General features: G+C 40.9%; 1 protein-coding gene across 4 annotated transcripts in view; it reads left to right on the plus strand.

The window, feature by feature from the left end:
- The first annotated feature begins 230 nt into the window (after positions 1-230).
- The window catches only part of LOC149263020 (Putative methyltransferase family protein), a 346,478-nt gene continuing 326,763 nt past the window's right edge, over positions 231-19,945 (plus strand). Inside the window, exons 1-3 of one of the 4 annotated variants that reach the window (XM_089425592.1) lie at positions 231-540; positions 649-716; positions 2,777-2,896. In XM_089425592.1, the coding sequence (XP_089281718.1) occupies positions 413-540; positions 649-716; positions 2,777-2,896 (316 nt within the window). In that variant the 5' untranslated portion in view covers positions 231-412. The remainder of the gene's footprint in view (positions 541-648; positions 717-2,776; positions 2,897-19,945) is intronic. The other 3 variants (XM_089425598.1, XM_089425601.1, XM_089425595.1) reach the window with 3 other exon arrangements.

Below are 19,945 nucleotides of genomic sequence, written 5' to 3' on the forward strand. Positions count from 1 at the left end.
TGTATTGTTATTAACCTATGCTCCAAAATCATAACATTGTGGAGAACAAAAATATAATACAATTTCGTTACATCCCTCTAAATGAAAAAAGGGGAAGAAGATCCCACAAATTAAAAAATAAAGGGAAGATCCCATAAATTTGCCCAAAAAAAATAAAATTGCAAAGTGAAGCAAGGAAAGATCCCGAAAATTTGGGAAAAAAGGTTTGTAAAGTGAAGCAAGCGAAGATTCCCAACATCCTTGCTAACCTTCTAACTAATCAAAAACAGTGAGCACTTAACACTCTCCGAAGTGGTACACACGGGCCATGCGCTGGACCTACACTGTTGCAGGCGGCCCTTCTCTTAAACTACGGGAACCCCGAAACTATCTCGGCGTTGGACACAGAAAAGGTAAATCAACGTGAAAGCATATGCCATATAGACTTTGTTACAATCGTTCCCACCCTTTGGAAAACATGGAAGTTCAAACAACACATGTTCACAACGAGGAGGAGGAAGAGGAGGTATATTTGGACGAGTCTTTCTTTGTCAATGACAGGTCGCTACTGCGCTCTAACCCCTCTGAATGTTTGTTTGTTGCAAAACAAGAACGATAATGCCAATATATATATGTTTTAAATAAATATCTATGTGCAATGTGCTGCAGCTATGAGATGCAAACTTTTACCTACGGTTCTCACGTTCTTCGGCTCCTGTGCCTGCAATCTGCATCCAGTATGACATTTCTTTATCTTCTTTCTGTCCTTTTTTCGTTTCGTCTATTAAGTTCTCCTAGGATGCTGTATAGACTATTATAGGGCAGGGCATTAATGGCTACGTTTCCTGTTCCAACTTTGTAGGTTGTCTCATGGCTTTTTATGTTGTTTGGTTATAAAAAAAAGGAAGGTAAGGGTTATATTTTGACACTTTAAGTTCATGGTTTCTTAGGAATTGTTTCTTGGCAAATGTTAATTTGTTTTTCCTGGTGGTTCTCGATCAACTTGGAGTATCTTTGTTCAGAAATTATCCTTCTTCTACTTCTGCCGTGAAGTATTTTGAATCTTAATTAACTTTAATTAAATCAAATCATTAATTTCTTTGTTTAATAAAAATAATAAAGACAACACTAGCCAGTGACATAACTAATTTTTCTAAGACAGTCAAGTTTGATCATTGAAGACACATCACACAGACATGTATATTACATGGATTCTAGCCTACAAGCCAATAAACTTAGTTCTTTTTCTGGGCCACCACCATTTTTAGTCAATTTCGTCTTCTTATCCCTTCAAGACTCAACTTAGCTCATTGATCCATTTCTGATCATTACATAGATCAGCTTCCTAAGTCTCACGTTATTGATCAGTCATTACAACATTATATATCACCATAAGTTGGCTATGATGTTTTATCAACTTTAACCACCCAACCATTTACCCTAACATCAAAGTACTATATTGGTTACATATCATTAACCAGTAAGATTAATGTCTGTTAACATAAAGTTGCATTATACTATGTTGGAGCTCGATGTTTACTCCTCCAACAGTTGTCCCCTCCTTAATGGTGAAAGTTGAAACAAGGGCTGGGATTATATAAAATATATCAAAATTTATCTCTTCTCAAGATAAGATTAAACTTGGGTCCAGAAACGGTTACATAACAGATGACCAGCAGACAGAAAGGGGACTTATTGCGCCTTTGCCTTGGCCTCATTGCCCGATCGTCACCACTGTTGGAGCTTAAGGCAGGTGGAATGCCCAGATGCAGACTCTGTTCAAAGTACTACTTCCACCTCTTCAGCCACAGCTTGTTATCGGTGTTGAAATCTTTAGAAAATTTACCCATTTATAAACAAATGTATTTTAGCTTAAGAGTAAATACTGACTGAATTTTTAATGCTCTGGATAAATTTTGCTTTGATCCACAGTATAAGATGAAATCTTGGTAATGTTTATTTCAAATCTCCTATTAAGTTCTGTCAAGAATTTTGCACCTATAGATCTTTTCCAGAAATGCACATCTTTTCCATTCCAGTGTTAGGTGCCTCGTGGGCTCCATTGTGAAGAAACTACGTTAATTTACTTCATGCAGTAGATCTTTGAGAGGCTTGGTAGTTTCACTCTCTCAGATTACTACCAAGTCCATACTTATAGCTAAATGCACATCTTTTCCATTCCATTTTTAGGTGCCTCGTGGGCTCCATTGTGAAGAAACTACTTGAATTTACTTCATGCAGTAGATCTTTGAGACCAGGCTTGGTGGTTTCACTCTCCCAGATTACTACCAAGTCCATACTTATAGGCTATGGTTAAATGTTTTTTCCCATGCCGAACTTACCCAGGGCATCTTACTCTTGCATCCATAGCACGGTTGATAGAAGCCATTTTGGAGGCAAGTATTATGCAGTTTTAAATAGTTATGTTATCGGGATATATCATAATCTGAACTTTTGATTTGTAAACAGAGGATGGGCTTGTCTACCTCTTGGTAATAACTCTCTGTCCATGGAAGCTGGTGGCGTAGGGCTTGGATGGTGGGATATCTTCTAGGAATCTTTCCCTGAATGGTTGTTATGATCCTAACATATTTCGTTGTAGTATCGGTTGCATTGTGTTTGCTCACAGGAATTGGGTGGTCAAGTAATCATACAAAATTTGCTCTTACATATCATATAGATGATTCTCTGTTGATGCATGCTTGAGAAAAGTTCCTGCTGAGTAAAATATTGTTCTACAGCAATAGATGATTTGCATCTTTTATATGATTGAGGTATATCTCTTTTGGATGTGCAGCGGATTATGATCTGACAGGACAGCTAGTGTGGCCAGGAGCAGAGCTGCTGAATCACCATCTTGCACGGTGCTCAGATTTTCTGACTGGTTGTTCCATCATTGAATTGGGTTCTGGGGTTGGTAAGTTGAGCTTCTATCTGTATGTCCAATGTTTATTCATGCATTTTCAGTGTCCTTGTTTGCAATACATCAATTTGGGATCTTCCTTAATGAAGTTAACTGTGTGACTCATTAAAACTGTTAGTTTCTCTGAACCCAGTGCTTGGCATTTAATTCCTAGCATAAAACTTACTAGATAAACACACAGCTAGGTTCCTAACAAATTCAGCAGAAACAAAATTACACAACCAATCTCAATCATGTATGACTCACAGATTTCTGCCCAATAACAGTTCGTTGATAAATTAATCTAAACCTACTTGGGCTCCTGTTCTGGGATAATGGCCCAATTGAGGAATTACATATACAGCAATAAACTTGGAATTATCTACCTGATCAAGCCCTAGATTTGTCCTTTAATCTTCCTTGGCTGATCCGGATTTGTCTCCCTCACTGATCCTTTCACCTTTGTTAATCTTAGGCAACAATGGTATGTTCTATGCTTTAGAGCAATTTTACTTCAATTTCTTTATTAGCCCAGTATCAATATTCAGATTAGCAATCACATCAACATGATAGTAAAATGCAGATAAAACATAAACATAAACAGTATATGACAAGCCAAGACAAGAGGACACAAGATGTGGCACCAGCCATGGACAAACCCCAATGTGGGGAAACCCTTGATCAAATCTTCTTTTAGTCTTCAATAGTTCAACAGAGAGAGAGAGTACAATTTACAAATATGATAATTTATAACAGCAGCGAAAGAGCCATAACCAGACAAGTCAATGCTGGTCAATAGGGCAGATTTGACCCTCAACAAATTGGTCAACTTCAGTCAACTTCGGCCTCCAAACAGCAAGATGAATCAGCCCTCAAAACAGCCCAAAAACAGTCCAGTCAAAATCTGGTCAAACAACCCACCTGCAGTTAGCCCTAGCTGCAGTCAACAACAGTCAATGTTTAGTCTCGATTTTTGTGCCCAGAACTGCGGCCTGCCCAAACAAAGATAGCCCTCACAAAAATGCAGTCAAAGGAGGACAATGCATGCTGGTCAATGCTTGGTCAAACTGTCCAAAAATTCGGTCCCCTGAAATTTCGGACGTGTGGAGAGAGAGAGGCCCAGAAATCCGTACCCAATCAATGAGGAGAGAGAGAGAGAGAAGTGTGAACATGAGTGTGTCCAAATGAGGATAAGTCACCTTCTATTTATATGCAACGTTGAGGATGAATAGACGTGACTGTCGGGCTTCTGAGCCTACATAAGTTCACTGGCTGACCTTGATAATTTGACCATAATCAAAATAAATTCATAACTTCATTTGTACATGTCAAAATCGGATGATCTTTAGATCAATCCTACACCTCTCGAAGAGAGGAATCCAAGAAAAATATTAGCTGTCATAAATAAGATGACCCATGTGGAATCTGGCCCTAGTTGCCAATTTTAACACTCCCTCTCAACTAGGAAGAACTCCATCTGCTAATCGATTTGCCAATCTGTACTATCTCTGCCATCAATGCACTGCTTTGCTCCGCTGAACTATGAAGAAGAAGAAGTGACCGAGAATGTATCATACCATCCTCTACTGACCTGAAGCCAGTCCCAATCAAAGGAGAGTGTGTCATGCCACTCTTATTGACCCGAATTCAGTTCCAATTGATCAATATCGGTCATCCTAGCATAGTGAGTATGGTAGTACACGATGCGTCCATCGGTAGTACTATGGTCCCTATCTTCATTTCCCTACTCATTGGCCAGATGAAAGGTACTTCCCATGAGTCCCAGACTGCGTGGGTAGGATGTCTCAGCAGGAGAAGCATGAATCACTCATCCTGCGTACATGTCGCCAAGGGGTATCGTAGGGGAAGGCTGAACCACTCACCCTGTACACGACAAACCACTAGGGGAAGGCTGAATCACTCACCCTATGGTTGCTCATCGCTCCAAGAAGTACCCCAAGCCCCCCGAAGCTCCCAGAGCTCAATGTCCATCTCATACAAGACCCTCATAAGAGGGTCTCTCCACGACTTCAAGTCGTTCTCAGAAGGCCAAGAACTTAACCTTCCCCAGGGGCTTTGTCAGAATATCGACGACTTGCTCATCAGTCCTAATGTGATGGAGCCTTATTGCTCCTCGTTGTACCATATCCTAGATAAAGTGGTACTTGATATCTATATGCTTGGAGCGATCATGAAACACGAGATTCACTGATAATCGGATTCCACTCTGGTTGTCATAGAGGATCACGGTGGTATCCAGCACATGTCCAAACAGCTCACTAAAGAGCTTCCTCAACCAGACAGCTTCACAGGAGGCCATACTAGCAGCTATGTATTCGGCCTCGGCGGTGCTCAAGGCAATCAATTTCTGCTTTCTGCTCATCTAGGATATCGAAGTAGAACCCAAAGAAAAACAACATCCAGAAGTGCTCTTGCGATCCACCACACTACTAGCCCAATCAACATCAGAATGATCATGCAACCTCACATTTCCAGCAGTGTATCTCAATCCATGAGTGATTTTGCCTTGAAGATATCTAAGAAGATTCTTGGCAGTAATCCAATGTATATGATGAGGCTCAACCATGTATTGGCTCAATGTGTTAACTGCAAAATATATGTCTGGAGTAGAGTTCACCAAGAACATCAATGCTCCTATGAGTTGACGATACTCAGAAGCATTTCCCAATTTAGGTCCAACAACACTACTGCATAACTTCTTAAAGTTAAGTTCCATCAGAGTGGTCACAGGCTTGCAATCCACCATCACAAATTTTTCCAATATCTTCACAACATATTTTCCTTAAGAGATGAAAATTTCACCTGGCTTTTGCCAGACCTCTAACCCTAGGAAATAGTGCATCGGTCCTAGGTCTTTCCTCTCGAATTCAGAAGCCAACTCCCTCTTACATTTGTGAATGAGAGGGTCTACACCTGTCAGAAAGAGGTCGTCCACATAAAGTACCAGATTACCTTTACTTCTAGTGAATTCCAGCTTCATCAGATAGCTATCGATCCTCTCATACCAAGCCTAGGGTGCTTGCTTCAATCCATAGAGAGATTTCTTCAACTTGCATACATGAGATTCCCGATCATGAACCTCTAATCCCTCGGGTTATTCCACATAAACTTCCTCTTTGATTGAACCATGCAAGAAGGTGGTCTTGACATCCATCTAATGTAGGTTCCATCCTTGCGAGGCAACAAGGGCTATGATTGAGCGGATGGTGGTGTATCGGGCAACAGGTGCAAATATGTCATCATAATCTACACCTTCCTTTTGAGAGAAGCCTTGGGGAACAAAGCAAGCCTTGAATTTTTCTGCACTTCCATCAACTCCATGCTTGATTTTGTAGAGCCACTTGGAGGTGAAAACCAATTTGTCCTGGGGTCTAGGGACCACATCCCAGACATCATTCTTCATAATTGACTCGTAATCTTCATTCATAGCATCCTTCCATACTTGTTGCTTCACGACTTCTTCGAATGATGAAGGCTCATTTTGAATGATAGTACTCATGGTGGTCAAATATCCTTGATACCTGTTCGGCTTCTTGCTTTCACGGAAAGTCCCCCTTGGTGCAATGTGTCTCTCGGCATCTTCGAGAGTCTTCCTAAGCCATGAGGGTCTCCTCTTGGAGGAGGAAGGCTCATGAGGAGGAGGATCGATAGGATCCATAAGTTCATCAACATTAGGCATCATTTCGTCCTCTTTTTCACCCTGATTTCCGGTGTCAGCTTCTTTGTCCTTCCTTATGAACTTCAGAAGGCCTTGATCATGAAGCATAGCATGAACTGCTTCTATAATAGAGCGATTCTTCCTTTCAACCACACCATTCTGCTCAGGAGTGTATGGTGTTGTAGTCTCCCTTGTAATGCCAGCTTCTTTGCAATAATCTTGGAATTCATTGGATTTGTACTCGGTCCCATTATCAGTCCTCAATATCTTGATTTTCTTTTCGAATTGGTTTTCGATCAAGGCTTTGAAGTGTTGGAACCAGGTGAACACTTCATCCTTCTTCTTCAAGAAGTAGATCCAGGTCTTGCGAGAATAAGGTGAGATAATACAAGTATCCTCCCAAAGAGTTTACGGGCATCATACCAGATATGTCGGAGTGGATCGATTGCAATATATCTGTGGTCTTGCTATTGCTTTAGGGGAATGGTCCCTTTGTATGTTTTCCTTCGGCACATCCGGGACATACACCTTCATGCTCTACTTTGAACTCAGGCATACCTGTCACCATCTGTATCACATCGGGTAGGGCCTTATAATGAAGATGGGCAAACCTCCGGTGCCATAGTTCATATTGTAGAGATGTGTCGCAAGACATGGCTCCTAATAGACTTCCTCTAACTTGATACAAAGTGTCAACCCTAAACCCAAGAGTAAAAACATCTTTAAAATTTCTTTTCCAAACACGTACCTTTCCGTCGATGAAAGCCACCTTGATGCTGAAATGGACACCAGGTTCTTCTTGAGATCAGGTACATATAGTACTTCTTGCAAATGAATAGTGTTTCCTTGATTCAATTGAAGGGTAACATTTCCTACTCCCTTCACGGGGTAGGTGGCATCGTCTCCAAGGATGGTCTCCAAGTTTGTCTCCTTTTCTATTAGATTAGAGAGGGCTTCCTTGTATCCGGTGAAATGCCTTGAGGCACCACTATCAATTAGCCAATTTCCCGTGTCCGGAGGAAAGTCAGTGGAGAGGGCCGATATAAGATAGTACTATTTTTGCTTATTGTTAACAACATTTGATTCTGCATACCTGGAGTTCCTTGATTTCTTGGAGGGTCGACCATTTCCTTGATGTCTCGCATTCCTTTTTCCCTTGCCATTGGACCTGCCATTTCTTTGATCATTGTTGTTGAAGTTGCCCCTGGAATGATTGTGGTCATCATCATGCGATGTGTCCCTTCTATTTGGACACTCCCTTGCATAGTGGCCAAACTTATTGCAAACAAAGCACCTGCCCTTCCTTCCTCCCTTAGATCCATGCTTTCCATGGAAATGACCTTTAGACCTGCATTATTTCTCCTTTTGGCATGAGCGGAGAATATAGTGGGGTTGCTTCTATTAGAAGGCATTTCTTGCTCCACCATTCTTGTTTATTCTGAGCGGAGAATGTAGTGGGGTTGATTCTATTAGAAGCCATTTCTTGCTCCACCATTCTTGTTTATTTTTGAATGCATCTTGACATCAATTCTTCAAACCTTGGAGTTCGATTATTGTTGAGGATGGTGGCTCTAAATACATACCACTCAGGTGGGAGTCCTCCAAGGGTGGTGAGAGTAAGTTCCCTGTCAGGAATGACTTCTCCAACCGAGAGTAGATCATTCTTGATCTCAGTAATCCTCAAGAAATAGTATTGAATATCCTTGTCCTTGCCCTTCTTAATATCCTTCAACTTATTCTTGAGAAATAGAATTTGATTAGCATTACTAACCTTGAACATGCCGACCAACCTGTCATAGATCTCCTTGGAGGTCTTCAATTCGGAGATGTAGGCCACCAGATGCTTGTCAATGGAATCCTTGATAATCTTCTTTGCTTTGACTTCAACCCTATTGTACTTGGTCTTCGCAGCAGCCGGTGCATTTGAAAGAGGTTCAGGGATTTTACCCTGCACATAGTCCATCACTTCTTTTTCTTCCAAGTTCAAATCAAGAGACATCATCCATTCATGATAGTCAGATTTATCATGGAGCTTGTCTTCAACCGGGAAGTAGGATGAGGAACCCATTGAACCTTTTGTCCTTGTCCAACTGTCTTTGATGATTGCTCTTTCACTCTTGCTTGGGCTTTGTCTTCACCTCAACTCTAATACCATGTTAATTTTAGGCAACAATGGTATGTTCTATGCTTTAGAGCAATTTTACTTCAATTTCTTTATTAGCCCAGTATCAATATTCAACTTAGCAATCACATCAACATGATAGTAAAATGCAGATAGAACATAAACATAAACAGTAGAAAACAAGCCAAGACAAGAGGATACAAGATGTGGCACCAGCCAGGGACAAATCCCAATGTGGGGAAACCCTTGATCAAATCTTCTTTTAGTCTTCAATAGTTCAGCAGAGAGAGATAGTACAATTTACAAATCTGATAATTTATAATAGCAGCAAAAGAGCCCTAACCAAAAAGGTCAATGTTGGTCAACAGGGCAGATTTGACCCTCAACAAATTGGTTAACTTCAGTCAACTTCGGCCTCCAAACAGCAAGATGAATCAGCCCTCAGAACAACCCAAAAACAGTCCGGTCAAAATCTGGTCAAATAGCGCACCTGCGGTCAACCCTAGTTGCAGTCAACGCTGGTCAATAGTCAACGTTTAGCCTCGATTTCTGTGCCTAGAAATGAGGCTTGCCCAAACAGAGATAGCCCTCACAAAAACGCAGTCAAAGGAGGTCAACATATGCTGGTCAAACTGTCTAGAAATTCGGTCCCCTGAAATTTCGGCCTCCTGAAATTTCAGCGTCCTAAAATTTCGCTCACCTGAAATTTCGGACGTGTGGAGAGAGAGAGGCCCAGAAATCCGTACCCAATCAATGAGGAGAGAGAGACAGAAGTGTGAAGATGAGTGTGTCCAAATGAGGCTAAGTCACCTTCTATTGAGTATGAATAGACATCACTATTGGGCCTCTGAGCCTACATAACTTCGCTGGCCGACCTTTGAAAATTTGACCATAATCAAAATAAATTCATAACTTCATTTGTACATGTCAGAATCGGATGGACTTTAGATCAATCCTACACCTCTCGGAGAGAGGAATCCAAGAAAAATATCAGCTGTCATAAATAAGATGACCCATGTGGAGTTTGGCCCTAGTTGCCAATTTTAACAACCTTCCTGAAACCTAGCACGCTGGAGTATCACACCTTCTCTTGAGGCTCACACTTGAGTAAGTGTTCGAAGCAGAATGTGGATGACTTATGCATGCCTAGACACCGGCTTGTGTAGAAGTACTTGCCCGAGCTACAAAAAATCAACACTCCCTCTTAGTGAGGGAGGTACTTTTGCCCCTTGGAACTATCTTCAATTTTGGACATGTATCCACTTCCTAGGTTGCTCCCTTTGAATTGGAAACCTTCTCTGCCACTTGATCTAGAAAAATCCTCGAAGTCCAACTCCCCTTGGCGTTGTTCCTAGAAGCCTCCTGCGCTTGAACAATTTTCTTAACAAACTTGGAGGAATTTTCCGGCTGCTCCTCCCTACCTAAACTTGAAGGATGACTCTCTGAGTTGCTCAACCTTCAGAGTTGCCTACTCCCTATTCTCTGTCATTGCTACTATGCTAAGTCCTTCTAGCATAGCTATGGGTTTGTTTCGATCCTTTGGGACACCCACAAAATTTGCTGCGAATCCCTCGACTGGTACATTCTCCCTCTCTCCCTTTGAGGATTGACCTCTGCCAATCCTGCTAGTTACACTGTTGGTACCAACATTCGTGTTGAACTTTGTGGTAGCTTCGGAAGGTCTTTTGCATAGGTTTGGTGTCTTAGCATGTGGAAGATGATGTATTACCTCTTCTAGGTGCTTGCTTGGTGGAGTAAGTGATTTATGTCTTCTTTCCTAAGTCTAACTTAGGAAAAGTACAATGTTAAAAATCAATTAATTATTGTGGACTATTAAGTCATTTTCTAAAGATAAATAATTTAATTATTTAAGTGACTTAGAAATAATCTCAACCATTGATCTCTAAGATGATTCTAGAAGGGAGATTAGGATTAGGGATTTGGGCTTAATGAAGATTATAAAAGAAGCCTAGCAAAGAGGTGAAGACACACAAAAATCAAGTGAGCGAGTCATCATGGAGAGAGAGCGATTTTCTCTAGTGTGAGTGGCTTAGTGGACTGGAGCATAGAGAAGGAGAAGTGCAAGTGGATTGAGGGTGAATCTAGGAGGTCGAATGGAGGAGATTCCAATCCCAAGTTGCTAGAGGGAAATCGATTTGATCTAAAGGAAGCTGAATTGCTGGAGAGTCGAGTTTTCCCTAGTGCGCAACAGTGGTATGCAGGGAGGGCGTAGGTCGATTTTGCTGGTTGAGTATTTGGGCCGATTTCTTCTGACCAATTTCTTCATGACGCTGAGTTTGTAGAGGTTGAACTCCTTGGGTCGAATTCATTCTATGGGAGCTGAGTTACAGGGTCTGGGTATTGTATTTCTCCTTATATCTCTGTTGGGTCAAAAAATCCAGATTTTCCAGATTAATAGATGATGAAGAATTGTTGTGGGTGAATTATTTTTGCATGTGTGATTGATCTCTTTGTTTTAATTTCGGTTGCATATATTTATTTATAGAAGTTAAAATACCAATGATTTTATTTTTCGGTAATTCAATGTTTATTGAGTAAATAAATAAATTGTTGGGGATAAAATAAATTGCGGTGAGAAAAAAATTCTGGCTAGTATTTTAAGTTTAACATGGTATTAGAGCTTTCTAGAAGACTCTGAGGGAGAGATATGAGATCACGAGGGTTTGCACTAGTAAGTTTCGTTTTTTTGTGGCAACATAATTATTTTCTTAAAATTTTGCAACTGGGTTTTGTAGTTGTGGCCGATTTGTGAAGACACCATCGTTGAGCAGTTTGCAATATGAAGACAGGTTGGATGGGGCTGCAAATTTTAGTCCCTGGAAAGAGCAAATTACCATGATTTTGAAGATGAATGGTCTGTGGGATATTGTGAGCCGAGACATTTAGTTCCTTCAGATCCAAACCTTGCAGCGGAGCATAAGCTCAAAGATATGAAAGCAAGTTGCATAATTTTGGATGGTGTGAGGGATCACATAATTCCTCACATATTAGAGAAGGACACTAGACAACAAATATGGGTATCTTTGACTAGTCTTTATCAAAGTTCAAATGAAAACAGAAAAATGGTGCTGCGGGAGAAATTAAACAACATCAAAATGAGCAGATTTGAGACCGTGACATCTCACCTCATGAGGATCTAGCAGGATCGTGATGAGCTTACAACTTTTGGGGAAACTGTGAATGTTTAAGAGCTAGTGAAAGTTGCTATGAAAGGTTGTGTTAAGCAATAGGCCACCTTTGTGGATGGGATCTTTGCTAGACAACAACTTCCTAATTGGAGCCAGCTGTGGGATGACTTCATCCAGAAGGAGATATGGGGGAACTCATTGATCAAAGGACAACAAAAGGGTGTCAAAGAGAAATATGAGCTTGCTCTTGCTGCACAAGTGAAAAAGAGCAAAGCTAAGGCCAAGCAAAATCAGAGTGGAGGAGGATCTTTAGAGAACAAAAGGGAAAAGGACATAAGCAAAGTTAAATGCTTTGCTTGTCAAAAGTTCGGACATTTTGCCAGTCAGCGTCCAACAAGAAAGGCAAGGGAAAGATTACTACAACGGCTACTGCGCAGATGGAAGAGATGGTAGAGAAGTTTGATAAAAACTTCGCCTTAGTGTCTTGCCTTTCTGGAACCGTCACGAGAGGTGTCTGGTTCGTCGACAGTGGAGCATATCGTCACATGATGGGATCTCGAGACGTCTTCACTAAAATGACTAGGGGGCCCAGGGATGTACATGTGGAGCTTGGTTATAAGGCCAAGTATGTAGTAGAAGGCATTGGGACTATTGAGTTTCAGATGGACTCAAGTGGCATCATGGAGGTGAATGAGGTGTTATATGTATTGGGGTTGGAGAAAAATCTCTTGTCAATTTCGACCATAGAAGATAGAGGATTAGAGGCTAGCTTTACGGGAGGTGAAGTGGTTATTGGGCCGAAAGGGACTGATCTCAGCAAGAAGTGGGTGATTGGAAGAAGGGAGAGGGATCTATATTTGTTGAGAGGTTAACTGTTGAAGGCTCTCATACATGAGAGTGATAGCTAGAGTGAGATTTGGCATAGGAGGATGGGACACCTACACTATAGAGTTCTGCCTTTGTTGCAGAGTATGGGTACCGGTTTTCCAAAGATTATGGTGGAGATAGATGCAGTGTGCAAAGGGTGTGCACTTGGCAAACGGGCCAAAGTTGTGTATCCTCACAACAAGACTAGGTCTAAGGGAGTGCTAGACTTGGTGCACTCAGATATTTGTGGTCCTATGTCTGTGACATCAATCACAGGGTCCTTATATTTTGCAACATTCATAGATGATTATTCCAGGAAAACTTGGATCTACTTCTTGAAGACCAAGGATGAGCTCTTTGATTGATTTCAGGAGTTCAAAGCTCTTGTGGAGAATATACTGAGATCGAAGCCCCCATTAAGGTACTGAGATAATTTTTGTAGGAAAGCAGGAATTAAGGAGGAGCTCACAGTACCTTACAACCCTCAATAGAATGGGGTTTCCTAGAGGAAGACTAGGACCATCATGGAGGCAGCGGGGGCAATGATTAGGAATTGCCTATGTTTCGTTGGGAAGAGGCCTAAAATACCACTATGTATGTGCAAATTAGGAGTCCTCATAGGATATTAGAGGAGGTGATTCTTGAGGAATTGTTTACAAGAGTGAAATTGGATGTGATCCATTTCAAATATTCGGTAGTCCAGTTTATGTCCAGATTCCCACAAGGAAGAGGGCTAAGTTGGAGCCCTTGTCAGACTTGGGTGTATTTGTAGGCTATAGTGAGGTTTGAAAGGCTTATTGAGTCTACATTCCAGGACAAAGGAATGTGACCTTGAGTCGGGATGTCAGATTTGATGAGGGTAGGACCCTTAGGAGATCTCATGAGAAAGAGCCAATAATGGTAGAGGAGCGGGAGTAGTGTTGCAGGAACCGCCCCCCCCCAAGGATCCAAAGGTAGATCTGTGTCCCGTATGGATCTGCCACTGATCCTTCGGCGGAACCGCGGATCGGAAAATCAGATCCACGGATCGTCTTTTTTTTTGGTGATTCCTGCAAAATTGGATTCGTGGGGCCCTGATTCGGGGCTCCTACTGCCCTATCCGCGGTTCCTATTTCCCGATCCATGGATTCGGAAAGGATCGGATGTGGATCTGTCGAGGTTCGGGCGTGTATCCACCGCAGATCGCGAGCGGATCCGAGAGAAGGTGGATGGTTCCGTGAGGCTTTTTTGGTTTTTGGAAATTTCGAATTGTTCTATGAGGAACTACACTTTCCGAATACTCCCAAGGTGCTCCCTAATGGTAATGTTAAATTCTTAAAGTAAAAGTGACATTCTCCTTTATCTTTCATTTCCATCCTTTTACTTAAATTTTTAACATTACCATGAAATGACTCAGGATGTTTGAGAGTGGTTCCAACCTCATCAAACTTCATATGGAGAAAATAGAATTTCATATCCCATTCAAAATTCAGCAGACTTAACAGTTTTCAGGATCAATGGGATTGTGGCATTTCATTGGATTATATCATGTATGAGGGCATGTGATTGGCATTTAATCAAGAGCAACAAGCCCTATATGTATCCCCCCCAGTGTTGGTGTTATTGATTGTTGAACTCCTTTGTCATGGCCTTAGCAATTATGTACCCTCCACTCAAGTCAAAATCATTGATCAGGCATGTTAAGTTTTCTCTACCATATTATAAGGTTGGGATTAAGTTGTTTGATCAAAATTAGGCAATGTTGACTAAAATCCCTATAGAATTGAAGTAGAGGCAAAGGTTAGACAAGAGAAGAGGAATCTAGATTGTAGATGGTTGATGCTGGAATAATTAATCATTGATGTACAATGGATGCCATATCTATCTTGATTTATGTAAAAATATGCATGTTTTCATGTATTCTACAACTAATTTGGTATTTTGGATGTTTTTTAATATAAATGCAAAAAATATATATAATATATATATAGTAGACACTTTTGAGATGCTTCGCTTCCTAGATTTTTGGAAAATGACGCTTCCGCGTCCTCGCTTCCAAAAAACGTCCCCCTTTTGTCCGCACTTCATGCAACATTGAGAGGGAGTGAGAAGCTCCTATGGCTGAACAACACTAGCAACAGGTACACAGTTAGCAGATCCGGAGGATGAGATGGATATTCCTTCGAGCTCTACTAGAAGGAGGCTGAGATGGGGTAAGCAAACCTTGAGAGATGTTCAGGAGCATGTGGAGGCTCCTAGTAGCACTTTCATGCATAGTAGACCACCTACCAGATTTTCTAGTTATTTGGCACCATTGAGCAGCATCAACAAGTCTGAGCCTTCCACTTTTGATGAGGCTATAGATGAGCAAGTCTGGAGGGATGCCATGATAGAGGAGTATAGCTCCATCATGAGCAATGATGTATGGGATATAGTGCCGAGATCGGAGGGAAATTCTGTGTTCACTTCTCGATGATTTATAAGATCAAACATGCAGCTGATGGTAGTGTCGAGAAGTACAAAGCGAGGTTTGTGGCGAGAGGGTTCTTCTAGGAGGGAGAGGCTTACGAGGAGACATTCACACCTATCACCAGATATGCATCCATTAGAGAAGTTATTTCCATTGCTTTAGAAATGGGATGGAGGATACATCATATGGATGTAAAGATTGCTCTCCTCAACAGGGTAATTGGGGAGGAAGTGTATATTGAGTGGCCTCGGGGCTTTGAGGTTTATGGGAGAGATTCCCATGTATGCAGGTTGAAGAAGGCCCTTTATGCGCTGAAGCAGGCTCCGCGCGCATGGTATGACCAAGATCGATGGATATATTCTTGGTTTGGGCTTCACCAAGAGTGAGGTGGATCCCAACTTGTACTATGTACTTATTGAGGGTGAGCCGCTCATCTTGGTACTTTATGTGGACAATCTCTTCTTGACAGGATCAAAGAAGCTCATAGGGATGTGCAAGGAGGATCTTGCTTCAGAGTTCAACATGAAGGACATTGGCTTGATGCACTACTTTTTGGGATTGGAGGTGTGGCAACAACTAGGAGAGATTTTCCTTGGACAGGGCAAGTATGCAGTTGAGATCTTGAGGAGGTTCAAGATGGAGGATTGCAGGCCTATGTCTACACCGATGATCACTAACCTAAAGAAGCTGAGTGCTTTTGAAGGTGAATTAGTGAATACCACACTGTACAGGCAGCTAATAGGTTGATGTATCTGGTCAACATTAGGGCGGATATATGTTTTGCTGTGAACACACTCAACCAATTCATGGTGGAGATGAGACAGGTTGATTGGGTGGCAGTGAAGCATGTGTTGAGATACCTGTTAGGTACGATGGACTTTGGACTGAGAGATGTCAGAGCTAGAGGAGTGGAGCTGTAGGGGTACATAGATTTTGATTGGGCGGGAAGTGTAGTGGACGTGAACTCCACATTTGGATGTTGTTTGAACTTGGGATTAGCCATGATCTCATGGTTTAGTAGGAAGTAGCAGTTAGTGGCACTTAGTTTAGTAAAAGCAAAGTACATGGCAGTGGTTATGGTGAGTTGTGAGGCAATGTGGCTTCTCAAGATACTTGCAGGACTATTTGATCTGCATATGGGGCGAACGTTGATTCACTGTGATAATCAGAGTTGCATTAAGCTCTTTGAGAATCACGTGTTTCATGATCAGTCTAAGCACATAAGATCATATATCACTTTGTTAGTGACGAGGTCCAGAGAGGTGGCTATGAGACTACAATACATTTCTATAAAGGAGTAAGTGGCAGATGTTTTCACTAAGCCTCTAGTGAAAGGGAAGTTTGAAGTATTGAGATAAGCTGGGGGTGGTGGAGAATCCCTTCCTTGCTAGGAGGGAATGTTGAAGCTTGTGGTAGCTTTGGAAGGTCTTCTGCAGAGGCTTGGTGTCTTAGCAGGTGGAAGATGATGTATTGCCTCTTCTAGGTGCTTGCTTGGTGGAGTAAGTGATTTATGTCTTTTTTCCCAAGTCTAACTTAGGAAAAGTACAATAATTAAAGTCAATTAATTATTGTGGATTATTAATTCATTTTCTAAGGATAAATAATTTAATTATTTAAGTGACTTAGATATAATCTCAACCATTGATCTCCGAGATGATTCTAGGAAGGAAATTAGGGTTAGGAATTTTGACTCATTGAAGATTATCAAAGAAGCCTAGCGAATAGGTGAAGACACACAAAACTCAAGTGAGCGAGTCATCACAGAGAGAGAGAGTGTTTTTTTCTAGTGTAAGTGGCTCAATGTACTGGAGCGCAATGAAGGAGAAGTGCGAGTGGATTGAGGGCGAACCCAGGAGGCCAAGTGGAGGAGATTGGTAGGTCGAGTTGGTGGAGGGAGATTGATTTGATCTAGAAGCCGAATCGCTGGAGGGCTGAGTTTTCACTAGTGCGTAGTAGTGACACGCAAGGAGGGTGTAGGTTGATTTTGTTGGTTGAATATTTGGGCTATTTCTCTAGGTTGATTTCTTTCGAAGGATGATTTCATAGAGGTCGAATTCCTTGGGCCGAATTCATTCTGTGGGAGCTGAGTTACAGTTTCCAGAAATCGTTTTTCTCCTTGTATCTCTGTGGGTTGTGTTAGTATCCTATAGTCATAGTAGTCAGAAAACAAGTTTTGTCTTTCAAATTATGATAAATGTCTAAATGTTTGCTATGATCTTGTAAAAGATCAAGCTATGGGTCTTAGTTTAGAATAAAATTTTCATTATTGAATGTAATTATGTCAGTGTGTGTGAAAGGTCATGCAAATGGTCATTTATATTCTAAGAGGTCGAGTTAAGTGAGTCTAGGGTTATGAGCCATTCAATTCATGAGTTGGGGTATGATGGTCCCGGTCTTGCATCATTGGGACGAGCTAGTGACATCTTGTCAAGCAGTTTTGTGATCAAATCATGCATGCACTATGACATCAACCTCCAGTACAACAATTTGAAGGGTTCGTTGCGCAAAGTCTACAGGGGGTGCTGTGCTTTTACCAAGCCATCAAATTTTGATGAGGAATCAATATTTTTGGCACTATTGTCCATGTAGGAGGTTTTTGTGAATATTTGGTTCAAATCCAAATCATTTTGCTTAGTCGGAATATTAGTGTTTGCTCAAGTCATGAAGATGGAGGTGTGCTGCGCTTCTGCGACAAGAAGAAGGTTTGGGGTTTGAATGTTTGTGTTCGGCCTAGAAGTTTTCTCATGGGTTTGAAATGTTGTATGGATCATTCCATGCCATCCCAGTACTCTCAGCATGTCAGATGATGGCCGAAGATAGTATAAGCTTGGAGTGCTACACTTTCACATAGTCACCGTATTTTCACCATATCTCTTAAACCTTGTACCTATTTGCCATGAAATTTTTACAATAGATGCATGGGAGCGAGATGAATAAGCTCATTTAATTTCATGTCAAAATGCTTCATGGATTTTGAGAAATGAGCCACCGTCATCTACAACCATTTTTGCATATTCTTGAGATCCATGAGTCGGATTTGGCTCAAAATTTGTGTGGAGAAGGGTTATAATGATATTAACTTTCTGTCAAAAAATCCGCTCAATCCGACATACCGTTTAGGAGATATTCAAAAAATATAGTCGCTGCGCTTTTGCACAGTCATCTGTTTGACCATCAGATTCGACTCCAAAGCTTCCAAAACCGATTTTGAAGATGCTGACAAGTGGCCATTAGTTTCCAAATTCAGGTGATAAGCTTCATCAACTTCTAGCTACTCAAAACACTTGGCAACCTTTACCAAATCGAATACTCCAGCTCTTAGTTATTTGAGACTTCGTTGCATCCAATTCATTTTAGGTTTATTTTCATGATCTTATTTCCAACAACTAATCTCTGTATTTGGAAATTCCAAATCCACTAATTTGGATTTAAGCTTATCATTGTAAATATATAAGGCATATGCAGTTGAATGTAGGGGGGTGGGTTTGGGCAAGTGTGAGAAAACTTATTTTTGGCACATATTGTAATTATTTTTTGAGTTTAATGAAATTGGTGGATCAGAAGAACTAGGTTAAATCTCTTTAGAGATTCATGTGATTCGACTCTCTTATGTGTGTGTTTCCTATTCTGTGTGTGTTATATTTCTTCCTATGATGTTTTAATGAAAAACTTGTTTCAAAATTCATCTAATTAATGGTGCTCTATTGTAGTCATTTAGACATTCCATATGTTTTTCTGCTATAATCATTTTAAGATTCATCCATAATTTGATGCCTTGAGATGGTTATCTACTTTCTTTATTCTTCTCACATATGCAAATATTAATTTGCATAAGGAAGTGTTTCTATCTTGCCTCTGAACAACTTTTCCTAATTCACCAAGCATCCACCACATCATTGATCTCAGTTTTTACTAACTCCATGCCCAATGGGTTTTTCTCTGCCTTGCCACCATACTTATAAACTCTGATATTTGCCAAAGATCTAGCCACTGTTCTTCATTAAAATTGGTCTTTAGTGATTGAAGAAAGAGAGAGCCCTCTCTGAAGTTGGAAGGGCTAGATTCCAACTTCCAAGCAGTTTGTGGTTACCTCTGAGTTTCTCTCTTTAGCTTGGAGAAATTATGGAGAGCTAACATTCTGGCGCTGTCGCTGGGGAACGAAAGGTCTCATCTTCGCCGGGAAAGATCATCAAAGTTTCAGATTTGATTGCTGATGGTGGACAACAGTCAGACACATGAAGGCTGTATCATTCACTTGGCTACTCCAATCAAATTTCAACTTGATCCAAAGACTCCACTGGTAGTAGGATCCAAAAATCAGGGTTTTAATAACGACTCTACTGGCTCAAGATGAGTTCTATATCTGCAAGGTATGCTCCTTTAAAACGAGATCACATTCCAGGTTTTCCGAATCACATGCCTCATGTAGATTGGCAAACTTATTTGCCAAAATTCAAAGATCAGGTAGGAGATGATGCTGCTCTTCACTTGGTTAAATTTCACATGCATGTGCATAGACTTAAGGTTCAATTCCATGAAGACTGCTTGATGGAAAAAGTGAGATCTTGGTATGAAGGTTTGTCACCTGGTAGCTTGTATTCCCTTAAAGATTTTCATTTAGTATTTTTTGAGAAATACAAAGAATCTCATCCTTCTTTGTCATTGGTTGAGAATTGTTGTGACCATTTTGAGGATTTCATTCAAAATCTGGAAAATTCTTATGGCGATGAAGAGTTCATGGATGAAGAAATCTTGGAAGCTTTGTACGAGAACCCTTTTCATCACCAAGAAGAAATGG

The sequence above is a fragment of the Pinus tabuliformis genome, chromosome 6, assembly GCF_031772625.1.
Source record: "Pinus tabuliformis cultivar Carrire ecotype Pingquan chromosome 6, CPIR1, whole genome shotgun sequence".
Lineage (NCBI taxonomy): Eukaryota > Viridiplantae > Streptophyta > Pinopsida > Pinales > Pinaceae > Pinus > Pinus tabuliformis.